At 37.4% G+C, this 15,273-nt stretch overlaps 2 protein-coding genes across 5 annotated transcripts; one reads left to right on the top strand and one right to left on the bottom strand.

Annotated features, from left to right (window-relative positions):
* The first annotated feature begins 477 nt into the window (after positions 1-477).
* LOC306904626 (ectonucleotide pyrophosphatase/phosphodiesterase family member 7) lies at positions 478-4,527 on the top strand. The gene is made up of 5 exons (XM_079474627.1): positions 478-759; positions 2,407-2,552; positions 3,111-3,737; positions 3,817-4,048; positions 4,229-4,527. Exons 1-5 carry the CDS (start codon positions 519-521, stop codon positions 4,291-4,293), a joined length of 1,311 nt encoding a protein of 436 aa, XP_079330753.1. The 5' UTR covers positions 478-518; the 3' UTR covers positions 4,294-4,527.
* On the bottom strand, positions 4,499-15,016 carry mideasa (mitotic deacetylase associated SANT domain protein a). 4 transcript variants are annotated; one of them, XM_079474623.1, is made up of 14 exons: positions 14,495-15,016; positions 12,009-13,564; positions 10,549-10,788; positions 10,134-10,446; positions 9,761-9,827; positions 9,532-9,674; positions 7,926-8,029; positions 7,329-7,404; positions 7,068-7,156; positions 6,385-6,507; positions 6,096-6,209; positions 5,799-6,007; positions 5,539-5,717; positions 4,499-5,417 (listed from the first exon to the last, which is right to left on the bottom strand). In XM_079474623.1, exons 2-14 carry the CDS (start codon positions 13,338-13,340, stop codon positions 5,395-5,397), a joined length of 3,012 nt encoding a protein of 1,003 aa, XP_079330749.1. In that variant the 5' UTR covers positions 13,341-13,564; positions 14,495-15,016; the 3' UTR covers positions 4,499-5,394. The 4 variants fall into 4 exon arrangements, with proteins under 4 accessions (XP_079330749.1, XP_079330748.1, XP_079330747.1 ...); XM_079474622.1 differs by having other exon boundaries at positions 4,500-5,417; positions 5,799-6,010; positions 14,495-14,964; XM_079474621.1 differs by having other exon boundaries at positions 5,343-5,717.
* Positions 15,017-15,273: the final 257 nt, after the last annotated feature.

Here is a 15,273-nt window from a genome sequence, read left to right as displayed (position 1 = left end):
GCCTGTTCAATGATGTCACAGTGCCTTGGATGGCTCAGATGACGAGAAACCCGTTATTACTGCTTGCAGTTATATTTTGATTTGATTTCTTACATATTTCCACGTAGGTTTTAATTTAATGTAACTGAAATGCACAGAAATATTGTAAACTGGTGACATAACAAATTTCAACAAACTCATGTCACCTTTGAAGGTTTTCTCCTATCTGAGACATAGATAAACCCATTCATGGTCCACAGTCTACAAGACAAGAAAAGTTGAAAATGATCCGAATGAATGAAAACAAAACAACATTTTACTTTTCAAAATTACAGTACATAAATAACAAATGGGTTGATCTATCGTTCCTTCAGCCTTTTATATATATGGCTATAGAAATTAAACTGGCTGAGAGTGCAGAAAATATTTAATCAGTAACCTAGCTATTACAGGGCCATTTTATCAGTCCTAGATATAGATGCCTATAAAACCAAGATCAGACTTTTTATGGTTTTCACTCTTCTTGACATTCTCTCAAGATGAAGTCGGAACTTCTGCTTGTGTTGGTTTTATCTCTTTGTGTGAGCAGTAAGCCTCTGTCCAAAAAGAAGACATATAACAAACTGTTGGTAATTTCCTTTGATGGATTCAGATGGGATTATGACCAAGATGCAGACACGCCAAATTTGGATGCCCTTGTTAAAGAGGGAGTAAAAGCTAAATACATTAATCCTCCAGCGATCACCATGACATCTCCATCACACTTTACAACTATTACTGGTAAGGACATCAACTTGTGAGTTATACAAGAATATGTCAAAATATTTGATTGACTAGTTTAAAAATTATTTAATAACCATGTTGTATGTAAACAATTGCATAATTCTTTTTTGCTGTAGCCTATTTCTGACAATGGAGTTGGTATACATACTAATTTAACTTTCCCTCTTGCATACTATAGTTGAAAATTTTCCTGAAAAATGTTAAATAGAAATTGTTCATCATGTAAATTAAGTTTGTATAGATTTTGTTTGTAAATTCATAAATAACCGGGGTATGTCATGCCTTAGCTTAACTATATAATCATTTATATTTAGTCATTTAGTCATTCTTATCCGAAGTCAATTTGTGCAACAAAAAACAACAATACATAGGTTCAGTAAAACTGGTCTCAGTTAGCCCACCACAGTATACCAAGCTATGAATTTTGTATTTTTTGGGGGGGCAATGAAAGTAGAGAAGAAGTAGAAGACTGCAATAATAGATCTAATCATTACTAATGTACTAATCTTTTCAAGAATGTTCAAAGTCTCAATATGTCTGCTTAAAGCTGCTGAGCACATACTTTTTGTCTGAGCCGTCACATCTAAGGTTATTTATAAGCAGTGTTCATAAACCAATGTCTAATCAGTGATGTATAAAGTACCAAATATCTTTTTTTGAAAATTACTTTGTAGAAGTGAAAGTAAACTTTTAGAATATGACTTGAGTAAAAGTCTTAAAGTAACAGATAAATATTGTACTTAGTACTTTTAATATTAAATCTTAAAATTTTAAAGTAAAGTTTAAGCAAACGTTGTTAAAGGCATAGTTCACTCAAAAATGAAAATTATTTCACGATTTAATCACCCTCAGGTTGTTTCATGTTTTTTTGTTAAACACAGAGAAAGATTTTTGTAAGAATGTTAGCAATTTTCTGTTCTGTGACATCATGCACTACCATAGCGGGAAAAATATTGTATTTTTTGTTCTGTTGAACACAAAGTGAGATATTTGTAAGAATTTAGGAACACAAACAGTTATGCGGCCCCTTACCATTGTAATTTTTCCTACTACGCCAGTCTATTATGTCACAGAATTGAAAACAGCTAACATTCTTACAAATATATTTCTCTGTTTCTCTGTCTAATTCAAACAGGTATGAAATGACATGAGGGTGAGCAAATGATTACATAATTTTTGGGTGAACTATCACTTTTATAAAACGAATAAAAATTTACAATAAAAAAGCTTTGTCTCTAGCTCAGTAGTTTTATCTGGAACAACATGTTGCCAAATTGCTAAACTATCAAAATACAAGTTCAGAAACCATATCTGTAAAACTTTACTTTATAAATTATAACTTTATAAAAGGATAGTTCCCTCCCACCCCAAATATTATCCTCTGAGAGAACAACTTGGAACAAAATATAAAATCTGTCCCTTACTTTCTTTCCTTGCATTTCCCTTTCTTTTAAAGAAGCAGCTCATAAAAACCTTGAGTTGAAATATTATAATTTACTGTACACAGCGTGAGATAGCATATAGAAATGTGGGTCTATTCACTGTAGATGGAGCCACTGCAGACTACCATAATTTAAACCACGTCTATCGGCGAACAGTGTTTAAATGAGTGTATGTCTGAATGTATCCTAATCTCTCATTTAGGAAGATGGATACAGGATCACGGTGTTGTCCATAACCTGATGTTTAATACTTCCACTGGCTTGATCATTCCTCATAAGAGAACTCTAACAAAATCTCAGTGGTGGGATAATGGTGTTTTGCCCCTGTGGATAACAGCCCAGAATCAGGTGAGGAAATATTTCCTTTTTTTATATCTCCAAATTTTTATTGGAATGGTTTCCCCGTAATGAAAATTCTTTAGGCATGTACTCCCCTTCTTGTGATTCCAAACCTATAGGACGTTCTTGTGCAGAATACAAAAGAAGATATTTTGAAGAATGTTGGTAAACAAACAACATGCCCCCATTGACTTTCATTGTGTGGGCACAAAACCACTGAGACATTTCTCAAAACAATCTTCTTTTGTGTTCCACATGAGGGTATATAACAGAATTTGTATTTTTAGGCGAACTGTCCCTTTAAGAATATATTACCTCCTTTCATTTTTGATGTTTTGTATTTCTTGTGACAATTACAAAGTAAATTAAAGATTAGCATTTACTTTAAATGGTCCAGTTAAAAAAGAAAGTATAGCATCATACAGCTGAGTGGAAAAACACTGCAAGTGAAAAAAATATTATGTTTATTATTGTTCATAGCAGTGAATAGTGAACTATTCCTGATTTTTATCAATTATTTATTAATGACAACTATTATCTTTTCTAACCACATCTCTTATTTTAAAGGGTCTGAAAACAGCATCTTTCTTCTATCCTGGTGGTGGAGTGAATTACAGTGGGCAAGCTGTCGATCGTTCCTTTGTGCAAAGTAATGGGCACCCGGATGACAATGAAACAGAGTGGAGGGAGAACATCGACACGGTTATGAGATGGTACAGCGAAGAGGACTTTCACTTCGTCACTCTTTACTATGGTGAACCGGACAACGTGGGCCATGCCAAAGGCCCAGAAACACCAGAGAGAAGGAAGATCATTGAACAGATTGACCGCGTTATCGGTTACCTTAGGGAGGCCATTGAGAACAATGGTTTGACTGATCATCTCAATGTCATTATCACTTCAGATCATGGCATGACCACTGTTAAAAAGTCCCCTGATGTTAATGAGATCCTACTTAACAAATACATGAGTTTTATTAAACTGTCTGACTTCGAGTTGCTTGACTACGGTGGGTTTGGGATGATCACACCTAAAGAGGGGAAAGAGCAGGAGATTTATGATGCCCTGAAGAATGCACATCCAAATCTCACAGTCTATAAGAAAGAAGAGATTCCAGCACAATTTCACATAGCCCAGAATCAGAGAATTCAGCCTATTGTTCTATTTGCAGACCAGGGTTTTAATCTGAACTCGGTAGGTTTAATTGAAAATAATGTAATTATAAAACATCTATATTCTTCTATCCTAAAGTAATCTTTTGATGTATTCACAGAGGATCATTTTGTATATCAACAAAGGAGATCATGGATTCAGTAATGACGAAATGGATATGAAAATGATCTTTCGAGCTTTTGGTCCAGACTTGAGGAAGAATTTCTTGGCTGAGCCGTTTGACAGTGTCAGCATCTATCCATTGATGTGCAAGCTGTTGGGTGTCAATCCAGAACCAAACAATGGAAGTCTCAGCGACACCAAAGGAATGATAGTGGATGCCTTGGATGCTGGTAAACATTTAATAAAACATTTTGACTTCATATTTGATTGAACTCAGCCCACAAATTGCTTTTTATATTTTTAATGATTAGCAATGAAAGACAGCAATTGTCATTTTTATTATTATTTCAAAGCTTTTTAGCCTCTTAACAAATGTATTCTGTAACTAATGATATTATCTTTATTTTCAGGTGATAGAATCAAAGTGTCATTCACACTTTTGACATTGATGATAAATATTTTAACCGTCATCTGAAGTCATTTGTCAAGACTGCTGGTTTATAATAGGTTGTATCATTCAATAATCCTTCATAAAATATCTGGATTAAAAAGTCTGAATGCATTTTTACTTTAATCTCACATATGACCACTAATCTATTTTTTTATTTTAATGAATGTAATGTGATAACTGAATATTCATTTTCATATTTATTTTATTATGTTAAATAATACAAGTTAAAAAAGGGTTCAATTGGAAGTTTGTTTATTGGGCAGACATATACTATATGCAATTTACTTTATGCAAATGCAATAAAATAAAACACAGCAAACACAAAGCACAATAGTCACCAAAGTGTAAAAAAAGTTTGATCAATTTGTGAAAATTGGTTTGTAATAATTGTGAATATAAAAAATTGGATTTTTTGATATACTGAATTATGGATGCAAGTTTAAATAAAAAATCTCTTATTCTAAACTGTCCACTCCCTTTAAGTGCATTTAAAGAATAAATACACATTATTTTATATTTAGAGTACTGAATATAAACACAAGCACACACATCGTGATCAATACAAATTACAAAGTATAATATAAACAACATGTATATATATATATTCTTTCTGCATTATATTCATATACATTCAATGCACAGGATTTCAGAGGATTTCAGTGTCCATAGACAGACGGAAGAATTTTTGGTTTGTGTCCTTGATTATTCGTTTAATACATGTATGAACAATACATAAAGGTATAAAAATACAATCTTGAAGCATACAAAAACAGTTTTAGTTTTTTTATCAAAACCGAAGGACTATACATTTCTGTAAAAGTTCACCCACAAATAGCCACAATTTGGAGCTTTTTTCATAATTTCATCTTGAAGGCATTGTATGAAACTGAAATCTGAGTAAATAGTCCCTTTTAAAATGTACAATTTAGGTTATATTGGTCTTTAAAGTGGTTTAAAGTACTTTAAACAATATCATACTAACTAACAACCTTCCTTTCTTATTATCCTTAAATAAGTGTGAAGTTCACAAATTTTACATTTTTGGTCAAAATAATTTGTCTTGCAACTCATACAACAGAAACACAACATGAAACAAGTTGGGCATTTCTGACACCACCTTCTTTCCTAACAACCACCCAGCTCACCATCTTAAAAAGGGGGAAGCAAATGTTACAAAACTAAAGTCAATCTGCTACCAGCACAAAGGCAAAAATCATCAGTGCCAGTCTTCATCCTGCTCATCCTCTGGCTCTATAGAGCTCTCCTCACCTCCACTGCTCTCTCCCTGCGCTCCTTCTGCCTGTACCTCCAGTGCCTCCAGTGCTCTCTGTCTCGCTGTAGCTGCCGCCCGCTCCTCTTCCTCTCTCTGGCGCAGTGCTGCAGCCTTCTTTTCCTGCTCGGAATGACTCTTCATGTGAGCGCTGCGGCTCTTTACTTTAGAAAACACCCTACACAAATACAAAACACATTAGAACGTATTACAGCGAACACAGACAAACTTTCAATAGCAGAAATTCAAGCTCACTCACCTAGTGCACTTCTTGCACGGGAAAATACCTTCTGGCTCTCCCTGACTTTTGTTGCCTGTGGTGGCTCTGTTCTTCTTTTCTGCGCTGTCAGGGCGAGGTTTCTGAGGTGCAGGGGAAGGAGTCTTAAAGGCAGGTTGAAACGTTGGCTTCAGGCCAGAATTGTCCTCCACACAGCTGTTCTTCTGCTCCACCTGAGCTGAGTCTGCCCTCTGCTGGACGAAACAGAACAGATTTACTTGTTTATTTGGTTTATGGTTATTAAATCATTACTGGGTTATTTGGTCATTTAATACTCACATTCTCTTTGGCTTGATGTGTTTTAGACACATCTTTTGAACTGTCGTTCGCATTGTGTTGTGTTGCCTGCTGTTGTCTATTATCATTTCCTTCCTCCTGCTGTTCTTGTTTGATCTGTATTAAGAGAGAAAATCACTCAAGTGTCATGGTTACGTATTTATTTTCATTATAAATACAATGGGGTCTAAAATGTGGGAAGCATGCTATCATTAACACAAAAGCTCAAATAGTAGCAGTCTTAACACCTTTGAACAAGTATGTACAAACAGTAAACAATAAAAGCCTTTACCAAAGGTATGCTCTCCTCTGGGTCTAAAGGTCCGTATATAAGAGACCCATTTCGAGCAACCTTCACTTGTTTCTTATAGGTGTAGTAAAAGTCCACACATTGTGCCACTGTCTTACTCCTCACCTGCCAAAACAGCAACACAAACATGTAATCTAAAATAAACGTCAAGAATTTTCTTTGAATTGCTAAATATTAATAATAAATACTTTGGGGTGGAATAGTGATTATTTTTGTGATGTCATAATCAAATTCTTTCTCTAGAAAAATTAACCCTCAAGCTCAATTTTAAAAGGGGTCATATCAACCATTTCTTAAATTAATATATTTTGAAATAAAAGATTTTCAAGGCCATTTCCCACCCTCTTTTTTGACATTGACGGAACTGCAGGTTTGCTGTCAGGTCCATTACAATTACATTGTCCCATTTTTCTGCACACAGACATTTTGAAAGAATATGGGCCAAACCAAAAAAACAGGCACCACCTCTTACTGAACTTAATTTTCTAGAAACATTGACCAGTTTTGTGAAATGTAAAGTACATCTAAATTGAAATAATCTAAAATACATAATATTTAAAATTATTTGAATACTTTTTTTTAACTAGAGGGAGACATCAGCCCAAGAAAAAAGGGGCAAGGGCGGATTTTCTATTGTAAGACCCCTTACAAAAAAAGCTACCTACCAGCTTCTGTACCATGAAGAAATCTTTCCTGTAAGCAGAAATTCCCTTGTTGAAGTATTGTTTTTCGTCCACAGTCCAATAGTCTGACCCTGTTGAAATGTAACGCACACATGAATCTCTCTCTACACATTATTTAGCATTACAGATAACCTTCAACATTACAATCACTAAATAAAACAGGCATGACTAGAAGTATTTGTCTATCAACAGCATGCAGTATCAAGAAAGGATTTGCTAGTTCTGTTTTAAGTGATCTTTTACCTGCATAGCGGTAATTGGCCAAATGGTGGTTTGCAGAGAAGACAGGATTCTCCATCAACATCATCTCTAGGGTTGCCTACAAGGACACAAATACATTTGTGGTTTCTCTGTCTCCATAAAACAATGTACTTTAAGACCAACCATCAATAACAAACTTGAAAAACCTCACATAAATGCAATTTATCATACCAATGAACATGAAACCATACCATGACCTTTATGATGATACTCGTGTATAGACGTTTCATCGGACGTGCACCTGACCCCAGTTAACTTCCTGTTTGTGTTTGGCTAGTGTATAACAATATAACTATTTATATTTAATTTAATTTATGTTAATACTAATTTGTATTATTATTTTACTGTAAAATAATTGTATTAACTAAACGATTTGTTGAATTTTAGTATGTTGGTCGCATTTAAGTTTAGACAAGTAACGGTTTCTTTTGATCGTTATCAGAAGTAATCTACAGGTAATCTGTTTGTGAATGTGTACCGGAAGTTCAGTAGGGGTCACAAAATTGTGCATGTGCAGTAACGTTTGTTTATGTTGTTAAGATAAAACCGTCTATAGCAGTATCAGAGAGCTGTGCTCACCATGATATCACCCCTGCACTCATGCAGACAATGCATTGCTAGCTCTGTGTTGGTTCCTCCACCACACAGGACACTGGAGCACACCAGATTCATCAGGTCATCAACTGGAAAACAAAAAGGATTGGAATGAGTTTGTATGTGTCGAGGCACATCTGAAGTTAATGTCTATGTCACATCCCGTCCACTAAAATACCTTAAAGGGACAGTTTACCAAGTTGTTTCAAATCTGTAAATATTTTTGTTAAAACTACTTAAAGCATATATGTATAATGCAATGCATAATATGTATAACCGACCTAAAAAGTAGTTTTAGGTCGGTTTCACAGACACAGTTTAGCTTAAGGCAGGACTATGCCTTAGTTAAATTAAGATATTTATGTCGCTTTTATATATGAAGAATACATTACTGGTGTGCATCTCCAGACAAAACAATGACACTGATATATTTTAAGATATTTTTGAGCAAGTTATATTCAGTTACAGCTTTTGTGTGAAACCGGGCCTTAATGTATTAATTGTGTCTTGTAATGCACCTTCTTTTGTGTTCAACAGTACAAAACATTTATAAAGCAATTTTCCCTATTGAAGTCAATTGTGGCCAAGAACTGTTTGGTTACAAACATTCTTCAAAATATCATCTATTAAAACACTTTTTTTTCCACAAAACACTTTGTTTTTTGTTGACTGGAATCTGATGTACAGCAACATCCACAAGACATGATGTTATGGTGCATTGAAAGTCCGAAATATTTTTTTCTTAAAGATCTTGTAACATGCTATGTCATGCATTCTGACTTCTTTACACTGTTAAACATGCTGGCTTCTCATGTTACATTTGTTTAAAGACGAGTTGGATGTATGACATAGTATTTCTGTACTTGATAAGACTCCCCCAGCACTCCAACTTGTTTCTGAAAGTTTGTTCTGAATTCTGTAACCCTGTCACAGGGATCCTATTCATTTTATTGGTCAATCTCCCGGAAAAGCATGGCAAGGTGAAAGCAAGAACCTGCCCACAAGTCAAACGACGATTGAGACCCGCTTACCATCAAGATTATCTGCGCTGCGTCAAGATGGGCTGCGTTGCTCTACAGCTTGTAACTCTTGCGATAGTGAAGTTTGGGTGTGTCAGTTTGTTCACAGCATTTCAGTGATGGATGTTATATAAACGGTGGATATAACGCTGGATTTGGAGATCGATTGAAACTGGTAGATGGCACGATCACAATGCTTAAAGATGCACATGAACTGCATGCAGTAAGTCAAACTAAATCATACGTCTGTGTTTTATTGGTTTTTGTATGATGTGTTGCTTGCTCGTGCTGTAGTTCCATCCCACTCTCCCCACTAGTCCCACCACTAGCAGCTCGTGTTTTTCGGGAAATAATCTTACAACTGTATCTCTCTTTTAGAAATGTGATCAAACTAAATACTCTTTGAAGATACTACGTATTCATTGCTACTGTATAGGCACTCATTAATATGAGATTGGCAGAAACTGCCTGTGATAGGTCCCATCATAAAAAAAGCTGTCTGAGTTTTTGAGCTGCAACAAAGCTACATTCAGTCTGGGTCACAATCATCAAATATGGTCAAAACCATTTACCTCTAGCATCCATGGAGGGTGTAGAATCAGTCTCTGATAATGGGAGCCAAACCAAAGTGGCTTTGTGTTGGTCTTTTTGGGAGCAGGTCTGACCCTGCAGTTCTGGAATCTCAGCTTGATACCGAGAACCGATGTTAATGCGACTTAAAACAAAAGAGAAAAAAATCAGCATGAGACAAAATACAAAAACAGTGATTTTGTAAACAGTTATTTTAAAGTCAGTGCTCACGGTTCAAGGCTGACAGGTTTTGCTTCTCCAATAAGTTGGAGTTCAGGAGGACTGATATCCGAACTCACTGAAATACAATGTTTAAAATCAGAAATTAAAAACAACAGAATTTCCAACCTGATCTCACTGCAAGTAACTATTTTACGAGGTGGCTACTTTGTATGAATTTCTACAGGTAATATGTGAATCATACATTTTTTTTTACGATTATTAGAAATAAAGTTACAAATTGCACTAAAACGCACAACTAAGATTGTCCCCTTGTCAATTTCCCATGAGATTGTCTTGGAACTCCTGATGGGAATTAAGGACTATTAAAAATGAATAAAAAGAAAAATACAACTTTTAAATCAAAAAGTAATGTGAAACTCACTTGAACGCAGCAAACTTCTTGCACCGCTCCGTGGTGTGGGTGGCAGCACCTGGCTGCCCGCTGCCATGGAGGACAGAAAAGCAGAAAAGTAGAGCCCAGAACCTTCACGCACGGGTGAAAGAATGGGCGGAGGAGTGTACGGGGGGATGATGCTCGCATGCTCAGGTAGACGAACTGGGGAGCGCATGTTGCTTTGATAGGAGGTGATGCTGGAGTAGACAGAAGGGGCGATGAAACTGCACGGCTTGGGAGGAGGTATGACCAGGGGTTCCGGCCGCGGACGACGCCTGGATTTGTCTTCTTGCCCCTTGCCCTGAATCCAATATAAGTGAGAGAAAGTTCCTCCATCTTTAATAATATCAACAAAAGCATGTAAATCATTTGAGAACAATTTGACAAGCAATTACTTATGCACCTGGATGAAGTTCACAGATGCAGAGTTCTTTAATGAATGCCGGCGTGCTACGATAACCGAGGGTTTATGTTCAGGCTGCTTCAGTGGTTTAGGAGTCTCGGGGTTCAGTGGTTTAGGAGTCTCTGGGTGTGCCCAGATGCTGGGGCCTTCCGTCTGAGTTTGGTCTTTGGAAACGGGCACAGAGACGGGGATGACAAGGGGGACCATACCAGCTGGTCTAGCTGGGGCATTCTCCTCACTCTATTAACAGAAGATAAAATGGAAATTTAATAAAAAGGTGTAGAGAAAAAATTATATTATTTATGTTAATGTTTCTTGTGTCTTGTTATTATCATCGTTTACAACACTCTTATTCTATATGATTATAACAATACGTTATCGCCCCTCATGTCGCAACCATTGTAGATTGGTTGCTATTCGTTAATATACAAACGTCACTATGCACAAGAAACCTGCAGACACGATTAACTTAAAGCACCTATATAATCAATGCTTTTAATATATCATTTTCTTACAAATCTGCTTCAATATCCAAAGAGAGATATTTTGAAGAATTAATTCATACCGTATGCTTTTTTGTGCAAGGCTTGGATCTGATTCGTGTTAGCAAACAGGGCTCGGTAAATCGGCCCCTCCCAAGATCAACTGAATGGATTTGAACAGAGTCTGGAATGTGTAGGTGTGTGGACATGCAGCTGCTTACCAGACTGCTTTTCAGGGCTAAATAATTCAACTGTACTTCACATCGTACAATATATGACCAGGGTAGCCTTAGGGCAAACACTGCTGTGAGCCGAGTTTTTGTATTTTATAGTTTTGTTAGATAAAAAGGTGGTTCGGCTTGACAATAGAACCAGCAGTGGACCTTTTTTATTTTGTGCTGTTTCATAAGGTGCTTTAAACAACAAAACATCTTAGGAGACCAAAGCAGTAGATGTAAAGTTTAGGTTATTTGCTAAAATATGTAGGATTGACTTGTGTATAGAACAGATTTGTGTATAGACTGACTAGTTCTCGCCATAAATGTACCCTTACATTCTGCAATGGCGTCAAGAATGAAAGAATAAATAAATAAAATATATAAATTGTTCGTAATTAAAAAAACCTTCAAACCCATATTTTCATAGCTACAATGGTTATAATTAACATTTTTGTGTGTTTGTTATTTAATACTGGAAATATTCAACTTTTTAATTCTTTTTTTGCCATAACAGCTTCTACTGGTGAGAGTCAAATTAATAAAATAAAATAGGGTTTTCTCAAAACTTTAAGACTAAATTTGGATTTGCTTCTTTAAAAACCTATTCCAATAACACAGTGGAATAAAATGGGCAGATATATCACAGTCCAGTAAAATATATTTTATAGACAGAGAATTTTCTATAGTAAAAAGTCCTCAGTCATTTTATATAAAGGACTTGATACGATATTATTCTATATGAATTCTCTTACACACTCACCCTTGCTGGTAAAAACTCCATCTCTGAAGCCTTTTGCGCTAACGTCTCCAGGTTGATCTCTTTTGAGGCTCTCCGGCGTCTCTCTGTGCTTTGGATGACCCCCACTGGAGGGCCCCGGACTCCGGCCACTCCTCCATTTTGGGCAGAAACACTGTCCTTAGATGTCTGGTTTTCTTGCGGACTGACACCATCTTTGGATAGGCGGCGCGAGCGGCGAGGGAGGACTTGACGTTTGCTTTGGGCCTCCTGCGGTTCTGGAATTGTCTTTGCACTACCAGAATCCTGGAAATTAGATGCCTGAGGAATTGGATGCTGTGGTTCAGTTTGAGAGACAGTAAGCGGGGTCTGATGAGATAATGGACTTGATTCGTTATTCCCCTGAGCACTGTCAGTCTGTTGTTTGCCTCGCTGGGTTTCCTGCGATGGTATAGTTTCTGGTTGATGAAGCCCTTGTGCGTGCTGCTGCATCTGTTGCTGCATTTTCTGCTGCTGATGGTATTGTTGCTGCATGTGTTGCAGCCGTTGCTGCTGCTGAATTTGCTGTTGCTGTTGTTGGAACTGACGCATCCGCAGCTGCTGCATATGAAGCACCTGCTGCTGTTGCAACTGCAACAGTTGCTGTTGCGATTTTGGTTTCTCTACGTAATTCATATTTAAAGATGCATTGTTGCCTTGGTAAACTTGATGTAAGCCAGGTGCCTGGGGTTGCTTGGCGTGTCCAAATGCCAATTGGAAGGGTTGCAGAGTGGCGTCCGGCATGTCGTGATGCATGCCTTGAGGCGGATATTGGAGATCCACAGGCCTGTGGCCCTGTTGGAGGGCCTGAAACTGAGCATGGTGCATTGCTGCCATTGCGTGATGATCCCACTCCTGCCCGGGAACTTGTGAGGTATCTGGGTAGGACTGCGAAGATGCTGGGGAAAGCTTTTCTAACTTTAAAGCCTCCATCTCATGACCCGCCTTGTGAAAAGCTCTAGGGTCATCCATACCACTAAGAGAAGGGCCAAAATTTGGCGTCCACTTGGTCATGTTTGCAGGGCCCTGAAACCAAGCTGAGGTCTGCATCGGATCCTGATGCACCCACTTGACCGATCCAGCTTGCTGAAAATGTCCTCGAATCTGATATTCTTTATCAGATTTGAAAGCGGTAGAGCCTTGGACCTCAGGGCTGGAATCCACCACGCCCCCTGCAGTGTTTTGATTTTGCTCCATGCCAGGAGCTCCCACATTGTAAAACATTTCTCCCGAATGTTGCATTGATTCATTCATGGCTTCAACATTCTGCTTGCTAATACTGTTTATGGTTCCTCTCTGATGTGGCGAGAGACTCATGCTGGGAAACTACAGAGCCACAAAAAACTAAAACAATCCGGACAATCACTTCTTCTGTATGAAGGGTTAGAAGGGCACGTTTATGGATGTAAAAAGACGTGAGCAGGGCAAAAGTAGGATTTTAAGGGGTCTGGATGCTCCCCTCTCCTCTTGCTTTCAAACTGCAATATGAATGTGGTGTAAATATTTATAAACCCAGTCATCCCTCAGTCAAGGGAAATTCTCTAAAAAAAGAAAAGAAAGATATACATTTAGATGTAGATATCACAATGAGAGTTCTACTTTATATAACTGCTGTCTGAATTAAATGTGATTTTCTTTTTTTTTATATATCTGGCAACCAAACTTTAGACCACACGTGGGTAGTTGAAAAATGTACTGTACACGTGTCCTATGGTGTGACATAGCAAATATTAAAAAATCAAACTGTTATTTAAATAAAAAATATTAATATCTATAACATAAAATGCCATAAGAAAGGTTTATATTCATTGTTTCATCAAATGTTTGATGTCACGCCACAGGACACATTGTACTGTTGTCTTTCTGCAATAAATAGTTTGACCTTAATATACGTAGTAACACTATAGCAATACAAATGGTTAATCAAATTTGACTAAAGTGAAGCCCTTGTTGTTTTTTAAAGAATACTTTTATTATATTCCTAAAATAAAGTTATGCATAAATTTGCACGAATGACAGGACACAATGCGCACACTATACACGCCATGCTCTGTGCATGGCTATAGAGATCTACAACCAGGAAACCTCACACACACACACACACATACGCAAATGCAGAAGGCCACGGCAGACAGCACGGGAGGGGCATGAAAAGTGCAATGCAAGACAACAAGAATTACAGGAAGTGAAGAGGGAAAGGGAGAGAGAGACGGGGAGTGCGTGCAGGAGAGAGAAAGAACAAGCAGAACTGCTTTTCTATCCATTGATGACCCCTCCCAAACCAGCCTCTTGGCAACAACGCAAAAGTAGTTACAAGAAACAAAATACGTACATATTATAAGCAATGTTGCACAAGCAAATCACCTTCCGCACTTCCCTGTTTGTAACCGTAATCGTGCACTTTTGTGATCTTTGCTCTTTTACGTGTCTTACGGTCGCTGTTACGAAATCAGACTGTATAGAGAACTTACCTTGTTGCGGTGTGTTTCTGACGTTTTCTTTACTTTTCAAGTTCAGATGACAGCAGCCAGTTGTTTGAAAAATATCAAACCCTGGTCAAAGTCAACAGCGCGTGCGATCATATCAACACACTACGAACCGCTTGTCGCAAACGCCAAGACGTAGATGCGCGCACCGAATTACGTCCAAGTGTACTTGAAAATAACATGTTGTAATCACCCAGAGGCCTTTCTGTGCGCAGACTGACAGATTTAACAACTTTTGAATCCAGACGGGTACGAACTCCACACATGTAGTCTGCCAAACTAGTTTCCGTTCAGATTCTGCGCTGTTCAAGCGGAGATTTGTTGATGCCGTTTGCAGACTCTCTAAAGTTCGCGGATCCTCTCGAAAAATAGTCAATCCATTAAAGTTATTCATCAACACAACAGTTCGCGCCGCCGCAGCCAATCTGCGTGTTTCAGATTGAAGGCGAGGCGACAGAAGGCGCAAATGCGCAACTTGGGATTGGATGAAGGAAGTTCTTGCGCACTGCTGGAATGGAATGTGTAAATTGAATTATTGATATCTTATGAGACTAGGGTGCCATTTTATACAGTAATTACATACCAGTTTCATTTACGAGGGGGTTAGTAATATTCTAAATTATTAAAAAGAACACACACAAAATACTCATCTGGGTTTTTCTCTTATTTCGGGCAACACGTTAACGTTATATATTCTAAAATACAAGATGAAAAGCGTGACAATCCTTAAACAAAAGAACGTGCAGTTAATAGCCAAGTGTTTA

Source organism: Barbatula barbatula (assembly GCF_947034865.1).
Source record: "Barbatula barbatula genome assembly, chromosome: 15".
Taxonomy (NCBI): Eukaryota; Metazoa; Chordata; class Actinopteri; order Cypriniformes; family Nemacheilidae; genus Barbatula; species Barbatula barbatula.
The sequence above is the reverse complement of the archived record's forward strand: the minus strand, read 5'-3'. Positions and strand labels throughout refer to the sequence as shown.

Excerpts from the sequence above, each read along its gene's own strand:
- mideasa (XM_079474620.1), bottom strand. The coding sequence starts at position 13,340 with ATGAGTCTCTCGCCACATCAGAGAGGAACCATAAACAGTATTAGCAAG. Across the intron at positions 9,675-9,760 it reads AAACCTGTCAGCCTTGAACC|TCGCATTAACATCGGTTCTC; the intron begins GTGAGCACTGAC and ends TTTTGTTTTAAG. Across the intron at positions 6,508-7,067 it reads TCTTCATGGTACAGAAGCTG|GTGAGGAGTAAGACAGTGGC; the intron begins GTAGGTAGCTTT and ends CTGTTTTGGCAG.
- LOC306904626 (XM_079474627.1), top strand. The coding sequence starts at position 519 with ATGAAGTCGGAACTTCTGCTTGTGTTGGTTTTATCTCTTTGTGTGAGC. Across the intron at positions 2,553-3,110 it reads GGATAACAGCCCAGAATCAG|GGTCTGAAAACAGCATCTTT; the intron begins GTGAGGAAATAT and ends CTTATTTTAAAG. Across the intron at positions 4,049-4,228 it reads AGTGGATGCCTTGGATGCTG|GTGATAGAATCAAAGTGTCA; the intron begins GTAAACATTTAA and ends CTTTATTTTCAG.